The 16287-nt window shown below is 40.8% G+C and overlaps 1 protein-coding gene across 3 annotated transcripts in view; it reads right to left on the bottom strand.

Annotated features, from left to right (window-relative positions):
* Positions 1-16287, bottom strand: part of SIMC1 (SUMO interacting motifs containing 1) — a 75819-nt gene that overhangs the window by 37227 nt on the left and 22305 nt on the right. For all 3 annotated transcript variants that reach the window (XM_044925488.1, XM_025296408.2, XM_006047274.3), the window contains exons 2-4: positions 6138-7646; positions 2883-3115; positions 2032-2101 (exon numbers count right to left, since the gene is read on the bottom strand). In XM_044925488.1, coding sequence (XP_044781423.1) covers positions 2032-2101; positions 2883-3115; positions 6138-7646 — 1812 coding nt within the window. The remainder of the gene's footprint in view (positions 1-2031; positions 2102-2882; positions 3116-6137; positions 7647-16287) is intronic.

Genomic DNA, 16287 nt, shown 5'->3' with positions numbered 1-16287 from the left:
CAGCTCCAGAATATGTTTATTATCTACAGTTTAAAAATTTAATATTCTCATTTTGTCCATGCATCATTTTCCTCCTTCATTTTGTTTGTGTTCTCTTTTAGCTCCTTGAGCATCTTTAAGATGGTTTTAAAAAATTCTTTCTCAGGAAGTTGAGAGATTTGTATTTCTTTAGGGTCACTTTCTGGAACTTTATTTCATTTTTTTGATTGGGCCACACTTCCCTGTTTCTTTGTGTGCCTTGTAATCTTCTTTTGAGATTTAAACATTTGAAAAAAACAACAAACTTTCCCAGTCTTTATGCACTGAGTTCATGCAGGGCAAGGCCCTTAACAATCAGTCTGGCTACAGGTTCTCAGTGCTCTCAGAACTTTTCTGGAGATGTGTTTTCTCTGAGCTTGTGTGTATGCTTTTATCTGTCTTAACTCCCCAAGCAGCTTGCCCTTGTTTCTTCTCAAGAGCCGACAGTCTCTTACTCCCCCAGTACCTGTTTATGGAAATGCATGCTCTCTGAAGCTCTAAAATGCTGCAGTGCTCATCTTTTTTTTCAGCCAGAAAACTAAGCCAGGGTTTTCAATAGTGTTCTGAGTCAGGTGAGACAAAAACTATCCCCATAACAAGCTGGAACACTGGACTTGATGTTCTCTCCTTTGTTTCCATCCCAAGGGAGAAGCCAGGGTATGGGAGATTTCCTCCCAGTAGCGTTGTGCTAGGCTGGGTACAGGGAAGGGCATGGACACACAAAAATACCAAAAACGTTCCTACTCCTTTTAATGGAGTCCCTTCTTGGTTATGCTTTGGCCTGGGTACTGTAACTTCTCAACTGGTTTCTAGAGTTTTCACAAAGGTATTCTGGTCCATATATTGTTGTTAAGTTGGTGTCTCCATTGGGGAACAAGGGCCTGGAGCGTCCTCGTCTACCATCTTGGTGGTTATTTCCCAGATCATCCTTTTCTTAAAGCCCTGTGTTTTTTTGCGCCAATCTGGAGTGACTTTAGGTCTACTATTTGTGGTAATCTCAGGACTTCTCTTTCTTATACTTCTGGATTAGATCCAGTGTCTTTTGGATCCTATGCCTCTTCCTCTTTTGATTTCTCCCCTATTCTTTGTATGCATATCTTCAAGTAACCTATGAAATGGGGTATATTTTTTTGAAAATATTTTTTCAAGCTTGTACATGTCTGGAAATGTCTTTATTCCAGCCTCACACTTGATCAGTATCTTGGTTGACTACAGAATTCTAAATTGACAATAATTTGTTCCATCCATGTTCTTTTGGGTAAGTAGACAGAAAGCTGGCAGTTAAGCTCAGGGATCCCTAAAGGTCAGGATGTAGACTTTTCTCTGGGGCACCAACTCTACACTGAAAGAAAGTGAAAGTGAAGTCACTCAGTCTTGTCCGACTCTTTGCGATACCAGCCTACCAGGCTCTGCTAGGACTGCAGCCTACCAGGCTCCTTCGTCCATGGGATTCTCCAGGCAAAAGTACTGGAGTGGGTTGCCATTTCCTTCTCTACGGGATCTTCCCGACCCAGGGATCAAACCCAGGTCTCCCACACTGCAGGCAGACGTTTTACCCTCTGAGCCACCAGCGAAGCCCATATAAGAAGTCCAAAAATTCTCTGTTCTAAAGGGCAGATTTCCTTCCTCTTTGGCAAGCCTGTGTTCTAGCCTGTAGCTTTTGCTGCCTAGCTTCATCAGTCATCACTTTTACATTTCCTTTAGCTTTTCCAGTCTTCATTCAAATCTGTTGTCTTTCCCCTTATTTTCAGTGCCATAGGTTCATAACTTCTATTTATTTACTGTTATTTTAAGTGAAATCTTAAGAAGGTGAGGGATAAATGAGTATACTGAATCTTGAATTGGAAGATAGCACATACCATCTCAATAAAAATATTTTGGTCTGGATCTGTGGAGTAAAAGCTAAAAGAAGTCTTGCTAAATGGCAAAGACTGTACTACCAGATTTACTGTCACTTTTGTTTCTAGTTAAAACTTCCTCTGCAAAAGACTTCTGCATGCAAACTGTTGTTACCTCTTCCTCCATGACATAAGCGAGAAGCTTCCAGTCCCACTCCACCGTCTTGGCATTAGCTGGATGTAGCCTGAAAGTCAAGTGATAGCAGTTAGAATTCTGGAGATTTCAGTGGAAGGAAGGATGGGATCTGGAAGACAATAGAAACAATAGAAGATGACAGAAGCAAGAAGCCTCTTCTTATCCTCAGTGTTCTTGCCCACCCTCTTTCCCACCCATGTCTCTGAGGCAAGTGGAACTTCATTTTCTTTTGCTGGCTACCTAATATCTACTTCTCTTTTGGGAGGCATTAGCACTCCAAATTTGCCTCGAAGAAATCAACTCTTTATTACTCTTAGCCCAGTGGCTTTCACCCACTAGGACCCTGGGATGAAGCTTATGAAACATGTTGAGCTAATCATGATATTCTGTCCCACAGTTCACATGACTGGCTCAAAGACAGACTCATGTCTTATATCATGCCAATTAAAATTTGTAAGACTCAATTTCAGAACTCTCGTGTGATTATAAAGGAAATGGATGCTCTCTTGTATTAAGAGTGTCTGAGAAAGCCACCATATGAAGCCCAGAAACAAAAGCAAAGTACAGCTGAAAAATGGATACTGGTAACCATTTTGGAGCTGAATTAAGTCACATCTTACTCCTAGGTTTCTAGGTTTTTAGTAACATGTGTCCTTAAGTTCTCTTTTATCATTTGTTAAAGCCAGTTTGGATTGCTATCACTTGCAATCCAAATAATATTAATATACTGTCACCCTCTCTAATGTTTAGTTGAATAAATCTTAGGCAAGAGAAAATTGTGCCCTGAGTCCAGGTTCCCTAAAAGATTTGCCAAAAGCCAAGGTTCATACTGTTGAATTTTCATGAGAAGCATGTAGGCCTCCTTTAGAACATCCAAAGTCTCAGAGCCACTGAGCAGGATTTTCTGGATGATGTGAGCCACAATTTCTCGGGGTGGGTAATGCTGGGGTGACACAAAGTCCATCAAAAACTGCACAGTCCCCAAGGGGAAATTTTCTTCAATGGTGTTTGTTACCATCCTTAATCTTCGATGAGGGATAGGTTCTAATTTTTGACCCTTGTTCTGTAGAGATAAAAAGAAAATAAATTAGGATAGGTTTCTATAGACAAAAATGCAAGAGGTCCTAGAAAAAGTTGAAGACAGCATTGAAATATTCATAATTAGAAAAACTGAGATTGGAAAGCCTTATCTAAAAAACTTCTAATGATATGGGAAATGCTTATATTAAGTTAAATAAGAATTCAAAGTTCTACATGTAAACATGACTTCATCTATTAAAATATAGCATAGAAAGGAAAGTACAAGAATCAAGAGCTAGCCTAAGTTGCTTCTGAAGTGAGGGTGGTAAGATATTTAGGGGTAGTTATGATACTATATCCGATACTAAACAAAAAGATGAAGAAAGATGTTTTAAATATGTTTTATTGTTAGAAGAATTTAATTTTGTTGATTTTTTTTTTTTTAGTCAACAGTAAATATTAAGCTGCTTCACCCCCTGCCCTACCCTCAAACAGTATGTACATAAAGACTGAGAGTGTGTGAAAAAACTTTCCATTATCTAGGTGGTGAAATGATGGATGCTTTTTCCTCTGTATGTACCTTTGTATTTTTCACTTTTTCTGTAATAGACAAATAATCAGAAGAAAAACAAATGTCTGATATGGGAATAGTATAATAACAATAATTATAATAATTTTTTTAACATCTAACTTACTCTCACTTAATTCTCACAACTCTGAGAAATACATGTTATTATTATTCCTATTTCATACATAAGGAAACAGATTTAGAGAGAAAGCACTTGTCATGCAACAGAAGTTGGTTTCATATGGTGCTATTACTTCAGTGCTACCCTCTACATTCATACTCTCTATAAACAACAAAACCAACAATAATAAATATATTTTTGTTAACATTCCCAGTTATTAAAAAATTTAAAGTGCCTACAAAAAGGCCAAAAGGAAGGAAATATACCCAACTATTAATATTAATAAATACTGATTGATAACATCATGTGGGTAATTATTTTTTAATATTATATACTTTAAAATGTTTTATACTAAGCAAGCAAGCATTTCAAAATCTGAGAATAAGCATTAATTTTGAAACACCAGACAAAATTTTGACAGTTTATGTGTAACAGTAAAATAGTGATGGCTAGAATTGCCCTTCTCGGAGAAGGCGATGGCACCCCACTCCAGCACTCTTGCCTGGAAAATCCCATGGATGGAGAGGCCTGGTAGGCTGCAGTCCATGGGGTCGCGAAAAGTCAAACACGACTGAGCGACTTCACTTTGATTTTTCACTTTCATGCATTGGAGAAGGAAATGGCAACCCACTCCAGTGTTCTTGCCCGGAGAATCCCAAAGACGGGGGAGCCTGGTGGGCTGCCATCTATGGGGTCGCACAGGGTCAGACACGACTGAAATGACTTAGCAGCAGCAGCAGCAGCAGAATTGCCCTTCTAGGGAGAGGGCAATTAGCATTTTGGAGGAAAGAAGTCTAGCTAGCTTTCTTATGTCTCAAGCCACCTGAGTGTAACTCCTCTGATCTCACTAATGAGAAACCAACACTGTAAATAGCATGTAACAAGAATTAGAAGCAAGAGAAGAACAAAAATCTTGCTTTGGTGACTATTTTATGTGTGATGTACTTTATGATCTTGAAACTGTATTATTCATTCAGTTCAGTTCAGTCACTCAGTAGTGTCCGACTCTTTGCGACCCCACGAATCACAGCACGCCAGGCCTCCCTGTCCATCACCAACTCCCAGAGTTCACTCAAACTCATATCCATCGAGTCGGTGATTCATCCAGCCATCTCATCCTCTGTCGTCCCCTTCTCCTCCTGACCCCAATCCCTCCCAGCATCAGGGTCTTTTCCAATGAGTCGACTCTTTGCATGAGGTGGCCAAAATACTGGAGTTTCAGCCTTAGCATCAGTCCTTCCAAAGAACACCCAGGACTGATCTTGCCTACAAATGGGGAGCTCTACAAATTTTAGATAAAGTTTATAAATTGTTCTAATGCCCTTATCCTTAAGGGGAACTACTATTCATATAACATTCCTATAAACCCTGAGAGGTTGCTTCATGTGTCTATGTGTTTACCTTTAAGCCAAACAATGACATAATACAGGTGTTATGACCCATTCTAGAGCTAAAGAGAAAGACTCAGAGGAATTAAGGTCCTTAATTAAGGAATGAAGTGGCAGCATAGAGCCTGGCTAAGAAGTTACTGGGCGAATTTACTATATAGCTTAGAAACCGGCTTTTAGGGGCTTCTATATAGAAACCCCTATTAGTTGCAGTGCATGAGCTTCTCTAGTTGCAACACATGGGCTTCTCTCTAGTTGTGGTATGTGGGCTCTACAGCATATGGGCTCAGGAGTTGCAGCACATGGGCTTAGTTGCCCCATGGCATGTGGGATATTAGTTCTAGTCAAGGCTATGGTTTTTCCAGTAGTTGTGGATGGATGTGAGAGTTGGATCACAAAGAAAGCTGAGCACTAAAGAACTGATGCTTTTGAACTGTGGTGTTGGAGAAGATTATTGAAAGTCCCTTGGACTGCAAGGAGATCAAACCAGTCAATTCTAAAGGAAATCAGTCCTGAATATTCATTGGAAGAACTGATGCTGAAGCTGAAACTCCAATGCTTTGGCCACCTGATGCAAAGAGTCGACTCATTGGAAAAGACCCTGATGCTGGGAAAGATTGAAGGCAAAAGGTGAAGGGGGCACCAGAGGATGAGATGGTTAGATAGCATCACCTACTCAATGAACATGAATCAGAATAAACTTTGGGAGATAGTGGAGGACAGAGGAGCCTGGCACGCTGCAGTCAATCGGGTCACAAAGAGTCAGACATGACTTAGCGACTGAACTACAACAAAGTGATGTCTCCAATGCTGGTTTCTAAGTGTGAGGCTGAATTTGAACCCAGACCTGATTCTACATGGGATGGCATCAGTTCTTTAGTGCACATTTCTAAAAATGTGAAACTCAACTGGTCCTGTTCTCTCATGTGTGCATATACAAGGCCTGTACAAAGGACACTTGATCCCCAAGGAAGGCATGTTAGCTCACCTCTCTTGTGTCTTTATCTGGTATTAGTGTCTGGAAGAAGAGGTGATGCACCGGAGGCCGTAAGAAGTACTTCAGTCTATGTAGGCACGGTCTGTTGTACAGCCCGCCTTGCGGTATCTGTGTCTGTATCAGGGCACACCCGGGGTTGACAGGCTCTGACAGTGATCTCTCTTTTCTGGCTGGATTTTCTGTGACAGAGAGCCAAGGAACTTTCTCTAAGGAAGTCTCAAACTCTGGGGACTGTGGGCTGGGAGAGGAGCTTGGAGAGGATGGAGCTGAGACATCCATAGGGGTGTCATGGTTCTGTATGTCATTCTGGGGAGAGGCAGGCCTGATTTTTGGTAAATGAGCCAAGTGTCCAACTGTGGGTGGCATGTCTACCAATGAGCGTGACATGTCCCCAGGTGAATGAAGGGCATCTCCTGATAAGTATGAGACTTCTCTAGATGAATGCGGTACACTTGCTGGTGACGGCGGCGCATGTCCTGGTGATGGAGGAGCGCTGACGGGTGACTGTGGCACATCTGCTGGTGGCTGTGGCATGCTGACCAGAGACACTGGCATGTCTCTCGGTGACTGTGGTATGCTGGCCGGTGACAATGGCATATCTCCTGACGACTGTGGCATGTCTCCCAGGGACTGTGGCACATCCTGTAGATGGGCCACATCTTCCAGATATGATATCTTCTGAGGTGGAGCTGGTGCATCTTGAGGTGGGCCCAGTGAGTGTTGAGGTGGGCTTAGTGAGCGCTGAGGATGCCATGATGAACCATGAGGTGGACTCGGCATACCCTGCTGGGGGCCTGGCACATTCTGAGGGCAGGGCGTGTCTTGAGGAGGACACAGCTCTTCTTGAGGCAGGCGAGACAAAGTTTGTAGCTGGTACTGCATGGTTTGTGATGGGCAAGACAAGGCTCGCGGTGGGCATGAGGAGGCTCGAGGTGGACATGGCGAGGCTTGCAGTGGGCATGGCGAGGCTTGCAGTGGGCATGGCAAGGCTTGTGGTGGGTATGGCACATCTTGCTGTGGGCATGGCAAGGGTATCCTTTGATTGCTACTGCTACTATTATTGCTGGTTTGGGGGAGGGAGTGAATATTTGAAGAGGGTTGTAGGCTTGCCAAGAAGCTGAGGTCACCTTTGAATATGGCTGAGCTACAGTTCGGCTCTACTGGGTAAACAAAGTCCCCACTGATAGACATGGGTGGCTGGGGACCTTCGAATGCTGTTTCTTCCAAAAGGTCCAAAACCACAGGATCACTGTTGATGATTCTCTGTGCTGCAGGCCTAGAGCTTCTGTCCACCCACCCTTCCGTTATCTCTTTGCTGCAGAGGCTAGCACATGCTTGAAGACTGGCTGGCTCTTTCTGGGAAGGAGCAACAGGTTCTAGAGTCAAGTCAAGAGTGGCAATAGGTCTATTTTCTTCCTCAGATCCTGTCAGATCAATCACACAGAGTCCACTGCGATCCTTTGCCCTTGGTCTGGCTTCTCTAGTTAAGTCAATGAAGTCCTGTTGAAGGATTGTGAGAAGATAAGAGGTTAAGTGGGGGATGGGGTGTCTTAGCTTTTTCTAAGAGGACTTAAAGCTTAGCTTTTAAGGCTAAACCTATTTTACCTTTTCATTTCATTGACAATTTAAGTATCTTGTATAACGTAAGTATTAGTTTATTTCCTTTGGTCAAAATTTCAGTATTGTCAAAGCTGCCAACTTCCATACCTTCTTAAAGTATCCAAAGGCCATAAGCACATAACAGAGGGCACAGAGGGAAATGTTTTATGATCCACGGTAGACTGGGGAGTAGTAGGGAAGATTTCAACCTTAAGTCAAAGTGAAAAGCAACCTTTGTTTGGAAAAGCAAATACATAGGATAACCTACAATAGAAGCGAAAGAAGGGAAGCTAGTACAAGAGAATCTACTTTGTGCTAAGAACACGGTGAGTACTTCTATACATCTTTAATTTTCACAGTTACCCTATCAGGAAGGCATTTTATCATCAGGAAGGCATTATCATCTCCATTATACAGATTGGGAAACTAGAGTTCAGAGGGTTACGAATTATTTAGCTATGAAGCAGAGAAAGACACTCACACCCAGGCCTGTTTCTTTCTTTTCCTGTTAGGCCCTAAGAATGTACAACCTCATTCAATGTATAATCAGCTTATAGTCAGATATGGAGGATAATACAATAAGAGTTATAAACCTAACCAGTGTAAGTTTAAGCCTACATTAATTACAAAAATATCTTCTATCTTCACTACCAAAGCAGTTCACAAAGCCTAATGATGCTAGTTGAGGTACTTAAACAACCTCTGTGTCAGGAGCCAGGAATAATATTGCTCTCTCTTCCAGGTGTGTCTTCACTTGGTTGGGTACCACTGCCACTGGTATATTAGGTAGCAACTGCTGGGCTACCAATGCTATTGCTGCTACCACAGTTTCCACGCTATTTCTTTTAGCAAATGTGATGGTTACCACTGTCAACAGTACCAAAGCTGGACACAGGATTCTGAGTGAGTCAAGTGAGAAGTTGGCATGCATCTCATCCTGGAATAGGGATTGCTTGATGAAACCAAATGCCTCATTCCTAAGAAGCAGCCATAGAGTATCACTGCCTCTCTACTGCTAGCTGAACTCAACATAAATAGCTATAAGGGTCTGAATTTAATTCCTCTGCCACGGCCAACTCCTAAAACACAATATTATCATGTCTCTTTCACTTAAAACCCACCATATGAGGTACAGGATAAAGGACAAAGGCCTTAGTAAGACTCATGAAAAAGTTGAAGCCCCTCAGTCGTATCCCACTCTTTGTAACCCCATGGACTATATAGCCTGCCAGGCTCCTCTGTCCATGGAATTCTCCAGGCAAGAATACTGGAGTGGGTAGCCATTCCCTTCTCCAGGGGATCTTCCCAACCCACGGTTCAAACCCAGGTCTCCCACATTGCAGGCTGTTTCTTTACTGTCTGAGCCACCACGGAAGCCCATGAATACTGGAGTGGGTAGCCTATCCCTTCTCCAGGGGATCTTCCAGACAACAGGAATCGAACTGGGGTCTCCTGTATTGCAGGCGGATTCTTTACCAGCTGAGCTAGAAAGTGAAAGTGAAGTAGCTCAGTCGTGTCCGACTCTTTTCGACCCCGTGGGCTATAGCCTACCAGGCTCCTCCCTCCATGAGATTCTCCAGGCAAGAATTCTGGAGTGGGTTACCATTTCCTTCTCCAGGGGATCTTCCCAACCCAGGGATTGAACCCAGGTCTCCCACATTGCAGGCAGACTCTTTAACCTCTGAACCATCAGGGAAGCCCTTTAGCTGAGCTAGAGTCCTTCATAATTTAGTGTCTTCCTGATTTCTCTTCCTCATTTGAGCAAATCACATATAAATACTTCAGATCCTTAAATATGCCATGCTTTCTCAGTATTTCTATCTTTATGTTTGCTTATGGTTCTTTCTTTCGCCTGAAATGACTATTATCTGTTTGATTGTTTGAAAGTTACTTGTCTTTCAAGACTCAGCACAGATATCACTGTGTCTGAAAATTCTTCCAGATCACTTCTGGTCTCAAAGTATTTGTTTCCTTCCTTATATCCCCACTGCATCTGTACAAACCTTTTTCTTTTTAAATAGTAAACACTTTTTTAAAAATTTATTTTTATTGGGGGAAAATTGCTTTGCAATATTGTGTTGGTTTCTACCATACAGCAATGCAAATCAGCTATAATTACACATATATCTCTCTCTTGAAGAAACACTTAAAAAATATATTTATTTATTTGGTTGCACCGTGTTGTATTTGCAGCATGTAGGATCTAGTTCCCTGATCAGGGATTAAAGCCAGGCCTCCTGTATTGGGAGCATGGAGTTTTATCCACTAAACCACCAGGGAAGTCCCCAAAACTTTTCTTTTGATCCCAAAGAACTTGATGCTTTTAAATAATATTGAAAATGGAAAATTTTTTTTCATTTTCCAATTATTCATTGCTAGTATAAAGCAATACTATTGATTTATGCATGTGTATTATCCCTGTGTCCTTTGACTTAGCTAAATTCACTTACTAGTTCAAGTAACTTTTTTATATACATTCCTTAAGGTTTTCCATATAAGAAATCATGTCTGTAAATAAAAGAGTTTTACTTCTTCCTTTTCGATCTGCATGCCTTTTATTTCCTTTCGTCACCACTGCAGTGGCTAAGGCATTCAGTACAATTCTCAATAAAAGTGCTGAAAGCAGACATATAATCATTAAGTACCATGTTAGCTGTGTTGTTTTCATAGATGCCCCATATCATGTTGAGAAAGTTTCCTTATTTTGTTTTCTGAGAGTTTTAATTGGGAATGGTCATTAGTCAAATGATTTTTCTGTACCTGTTATTTTATGATTTTCCCTTGTACTATTAATATCAAAAATTATATTCATTGATTTTCTAATGTTAAATTAGTCCTGGGGAAAACTCCACTTGGTTATAATGTATTACTCTTTTTCAACAGTTTGGTTTAACATATCAATATTTTGTTAAGAGTCTTTACATATTCTTGAGGTATATTCAGTTCAGTTCAGTCCCTCAGTCGTGTCCAGCTCTTTGTGACCCCACGGACTGCAGCATTCCAGGCCTCCTTGTTCATCACCAACTCCCAGAGTTTATTCAAAGTCATGTCCACTGAGTCGGTGATGCCATCCAACCGTCTCATCCTCTGTCGTCCCCTTCCCCTTAGTTTGTAGTTTTCTATTCTTACAGTCCTTTACTGGTTTTGCTATCAAAATAAAATTGGCTTCTTGAAGTGACTCGGGAACTATTCTCACCCCCTCTATTCAGGCTGTGTTGGATTGGTACCACATCTTTCTTCAGTGTTTACAGAAGTGAAGCTATCTGGGCCTAGAATTTGCTTTGTAGTTAAAATTTGGAAGACATAAGGCTATTAACATTTTCTACATCTCATGTTAATTTTGTGACTTGTGAAACTGGTCTGTTTCATCTACATTGTCAAATTTATTAGCATAAAGTCATTCAAAATGTGTTTTAATACCTTTTAAATTCTAAACTCCATATAGATTTATCCCCAATTTTCTTTTTTATGCTCAATATTGGTAACTTATGTCCTTTGCATTTTTCCCCCTGATCAGCCTAGCTAGAAGTTTATCAATTTTACTGGTATTTACAAAGGACCAGGTTTTTCATCTATTTCCTTTATTTCTATTGTTATCATTATCATTTCCTTCATTCTATTTACTGTGGGTTTGAATTTGTCTTCTTTTTCTAATTTTTTTTTAAAAATGTATTCATCTTGTATTTATCTTTGGTTGTGCTGGGTCTTCACTGCTGTGCTGAGGGGCTACTCTTCATTGCAGTGCATGGGTTCTCATTGTGGTGACTTCTCCTGTCCTGGAGCACAGACTCTAGGTGTGTGGGCTCAGTAGTTGTGGTGCATGGGCTTCACTGCTCCACAGCACGTGGAATCTTCCTGGACAAGATGGAATCTGTGTCCCCTGCATTGGCAGGTAGATTCTCATCCACTGTACCACCAGGGAAGTTCTTCTACTTTCTTAATGTGGAAGCTTCAGTTCAGTTCAGTTCAGTCGCTCAGTTGTGTCTGACTCTTTGCGACCCCATCAATCACAGCACGCCAGGCCTCCCTGTCCATCACCAACTCCCGGAGTTCACTCAGACGCACGTCCATCGAGTCAGTGATGCCATCCAGCCATCTCATCCTCTGTCGTCCCCTTCTCCTCCTGCCCCCAATCCCTCCCAGCATCAGAGTCTTTTCCAATGAGTCAATTCTTCGCATGAGGTGGCCAAAGTACTGGTGTTTCAGCTTTAGCATCATTCCTTCCAAAGAAATCCCAGGGCTGATCTCCTTCAGAATGGACTGGTTGGATCTCCTTGCAGTCCAAGGGACTCACAAGAGTCTTCTCCAACACCACAATTCAAAAGTATCAATTCTTCAGCACTCAGCCTTCTTCACAGTCCAACTCTCACATCCATACATGACCACTGGAAAAACCATAGCCTTGACTAGACGAACCTCTGTTGGCAAAGTAATGTCTCTGCTTTTCAATATGCTATCTAGGTTGATCATAACTTTTCTTCCAAGGAGTAAGAGTCTTTTAATTTCATGGCTGCAGTCACCATCTGCAGTGATTTTGGAGCCCAGAAAAATAAAGTCTGACACTGTTCCCACTGTTTCTCCATCTATTTCCCATGAAGTGATGGGACCAGATGCCATGATCTTCGTTTTCTGAGTGTTGAGTTTTAAGCCAACTTTTTCACTCTCCTCTTTGACCTTCATCAAGAGGACTTTTCGTTCCTCTTCACTTTCTGCCATAAGGGTGGTGTCATCTGCATATCTGAGGTTATTGATATTTCTCTCAGCAATCTTGATTCCAGCTTGTGCTTCTTCCAGCCCAGCATTTCTCAAGATGTACTCTGCATATAAGTTAAATAAGCAGGGTGACAATATACAGCCTTGACGTACTCCTTTTCCTATTTGGAACCAGTCTGTTGTTCCATGTCCAGTTCTAACTGTTGCTTCCTGACCTGCATACAAATTTCTCAAGAGGCAGATCAGGTGGTCTGGTATTCCCATCTCTGGAAACTTAGATAACTTGATTTTTGAAATCTTTCTTTTCTAACATTAGCAGTTAAAGCTAAAAATTTTCCTGTAAGTACTGCTGTAGCTTCATCCCACAATTTTTAATACAAAGTCATTTTATTATCATGCAGTTCAAGCTTACCTTCACTATGGTCGGAAAACAAAACCCTGTAAGATTTCAATCTTTTGAAGTACATTGAGGCTTGTTTTATGCCCTAACACATGGCCTACTTGCTGAATGTTCCTTGTATATTTGGGAGAAAAAAAGTGCATTCTGCAATTGTTGGCTATAAATGTCAATTAGGTCATGGCTGTTGACAACTTTTGGATCTTTGACTTTCTTCACCTTTGAAGCAATGCAGTTGTGCTATTAATTACTGAGTGTATTAAAGTGTCCAACTAAGATTGTGGGTTTGACCATTTTCCCCTTGTGTTTGGTTAGTTTTTGCTTCACATATTTTGAAATTCTGTTTATTAAGTGTAATAATATACTTAAAATTATTCTACCTTCTTAATGTATTAATCCATTTATCATTATTTAAACAACATTTATCCTCTCAAGTCTCCAGCAATCTTCCTTGTACTGATGTCTATTTTTCTGGTAAATAATAGAGACCCTTCTTAGGCATACTGTTTGCCTAGTGTATTTCTATCTTTGTATTCTCCACATACGTATTTGTGTCTTTGTATTTAAAGTGCACCACATATAAATAGCTAATAGTTGTTATTGCTTTTTTGGTCCAATCTAACCACCTCTGTCTTTTGATTAGTTTTTGGTTCATTTACACTTAACTGTTGATATATTTGCTTTTATATCTGCATCCATATATTTATTTCTTATTTGTCCTATCTGTTAACTCTTCCTCTGTTCCTCCTATCCCACTCTCCTTTGAGTTAATCATATATATTTTGGAATTCCATTTTAATTCCTCTGTTGGGGTTCTAGCTATTTATTTTTTAATTATATTTTTAATGGTTACTCAAGGGCTTCTCTAGTTGCCCAGATGGTATAGAATCTGCCTGCAATGCAGGAGACCTGGGTTTGATCCCTGGGTCAGGAAAATCCCCTGGAGAAGGGAATGGCAACTCAATCCAGTGTTCATTCTTGCCTGGAGAATTCCATGGACAGAGGAGCATGGTGGGCTACAGTCTAACTCCTCTCTTCAGCTCTTATTTGGGCTTTCCAGGTACTGCTAGAAGTAAAGAACCCACTTGCCAATGCAGGAGATGTAAAAGACATGGATTCAATCCCTGGGTTGGAAGATCCCCTGGAGGAGGGCTTGGCAACCCACTCCAGTATTCTCACCTGGAGAATCTCATGGACAGAGGAGCCTAGTGAGCTACAGTCCAAAGGGTCGCAAAGAGTTGGACATGACTGATGTGGTTACCTGTGGCTCAGATAGTAAAGAATCAGCCTGCAATGTAGCAGACCTGGGTTCGATCGTGGCTTGGGAAGATTCCCTGCAGAAGGGAATGGCTACCTACTCCAGTGTTCTTCCCTGGAAAATTCCATGAACACCGGAGCCTGGAGGGCTATAGTCCATGGGGTCCCAAAGAGTTGGACACAACTGAGTGACTAACACTTTTACACTTTTCATGTGGTTACAGTATACAGATTCAATTTATTCCAGTGTACTTAGGAAAAATATTAAAATACTCAAGATAAAAAAGTAGAAATCTTACAAAATATTTCTTGCTTTGTGCCCCATTCTTTATTTTTGTTGTCATATATATTATACTTATATATATATATAGTATAAGTATTTACTTTCAGTTATTCATTTTTAAGGAAATTAATAGAAGAAAATACTTTCTTTTATACACATTTACAATTCCTAGTTCCTTCATTTGTGTAGATCCAACGTGCCATTTGGTGTAATTTCCCTTCAGCTAAAATATCTTGTAGTACAAGAGTGCTAATGGTAAATTCTCTCATTCTATCTGAAACTGTCACTATTTTGTCCTTATTTTTTTTTAATAATTTTATTTATTTTTGGCTGTGTTGGTTCTCCATTGCCATGCAGACTTTTCTCTCGTTTCAGCAAGTGGGGGCTACTCTCTAGTTGAGATGCACAGAGTTCTCGTTGCAGTGGCTTCTCGTGTTGTGGAACACTGGCGCTGGAGCACAAAGGCTTCACTAGCTGTGGCTCTCGAGTTCTAGAGTGCGGGCTCAGTAGCTGTGGTGCATGGGTTTTTAGTTGCCACAGGATCTTCCTGGACAGGGGATCAAACCTGTGTCCTCCACATTTGGCAGGTGGATTCCTAATCAGTGGACCACCAAGGAAGTCCCTATATAACATATTTTTTTCTGGACAGTAAAGTAGTGGTTTTCTTTGTGTTCATCTTGAGTCTGCTCTGCTTCTAGGATGTATAACTCATTTTTTTCCTCACCAAATTTGAGAAAATTTCAGCCATTATTTAAAAAAAAATTTTTTTACAGTTATACCCACCCCTCCTTAAAAGACTCTATTTTTTTAATTACTTGGCATTTCCTTGCAGATCTCTGATGTTCTGTTCAATTTTTTCCATCTTTTACTGTACTCTATTCTTAAACTTGGGTGGTTTCTACTGTTCTATCTCAAACATCTCTGTCCCTCCCCACCTGCCATCACCTGCTTTCTTTCCTAATTTGCCATTGAGCCCATCTAGTTATTTTAAAAATTTAGTTACTGTATTTTTAAACTCCTGAACTTTTCTTTTCTAAAAAGTACAGAATTTTATTGTCTCACAGCTCTGAAGTCCAAAATCAAGGTGTCAGCAGGGCCATGCTCTAACGGCTGTAGGGGAGGTGACTTCCTGGGCTCATCTAGCTTCTGCTCATCAGCAGTCTGCGACACTCCTTGGCTTGCAGATGCAGCACTCCCATCACATGGCCATCTCCCTGTGTGTCTTCACACTGCCTTCCCTGTGGATGTCTCTCTATATCCAAATTTTCTGTTTTTATAAACTGAATTTCTGCTTTTTATAGCTTTCATTTCTCTGCTGAGATTTTCTATCTATTCACTCACTGATGTCATTATTTTCTTTAACCGAATAAATGTACTTATAGTAATTATTTTGAAGTTTTTGTTAAATCCAACACTTAAGCTCATTCCTGTCAGATTCCATTGACTGCCTCCTTTTTTTTCCTCCCCGAGAATGAGTCACACTTCTGTTTTTTTGAATGTCTAGTAATTCTTGGTTGAAAATTGAGTTTTATAGATACATGTAATGATTTGATCGTTTTCTTCCAAAAATTGTCCTTCATTGTTGTTGTTGCTCTAGTAGTTAGTCTGCCTGAAGTCAAACTGCAAGCTTCGTCTCCTTCACACAATGTAGGTGCTGGTATCTTTGTTCTTATGCTTTCCAGCTGCTACCCTTTTAACCTGACCTTTTGGTGGTGAGGGACAGGGTGGTTCTCATTTGGGCAGAGATTTTACTTTAATTTTGGGGTTTGCCCTTCCTGTGATTTTCTTGCTTCAAGAGATTAGGGATTGCAGCCCTAATTCTTTGCTGCTCTGCTATCCTTTACCTCTATCTCCTGACATTTCAAAACCATAAACATTTCAGCTTTGTCACT

This window comes from Bubalus bubalis, chromosome 11 (assembly GCF_019923935.1).
Source record: "Bubalus bubalis isolate 160015118507 breed Murrah chromosome 11, NDDB_SH_1, whole genome shotgun sequence".
NCBI classification, from domain to species: domain Eukaryota; kingdom Metazoa; phylum Chordata; class Mammalia; order Artiodactyla; family Bovidae; genus Bubalus; species Bubalus bubalis.
The sequence above is the reverse complement of the archived record's forward strand: the minus strand, read 5'-3'. Positions and strand labels throughout refer to the sequence as shown.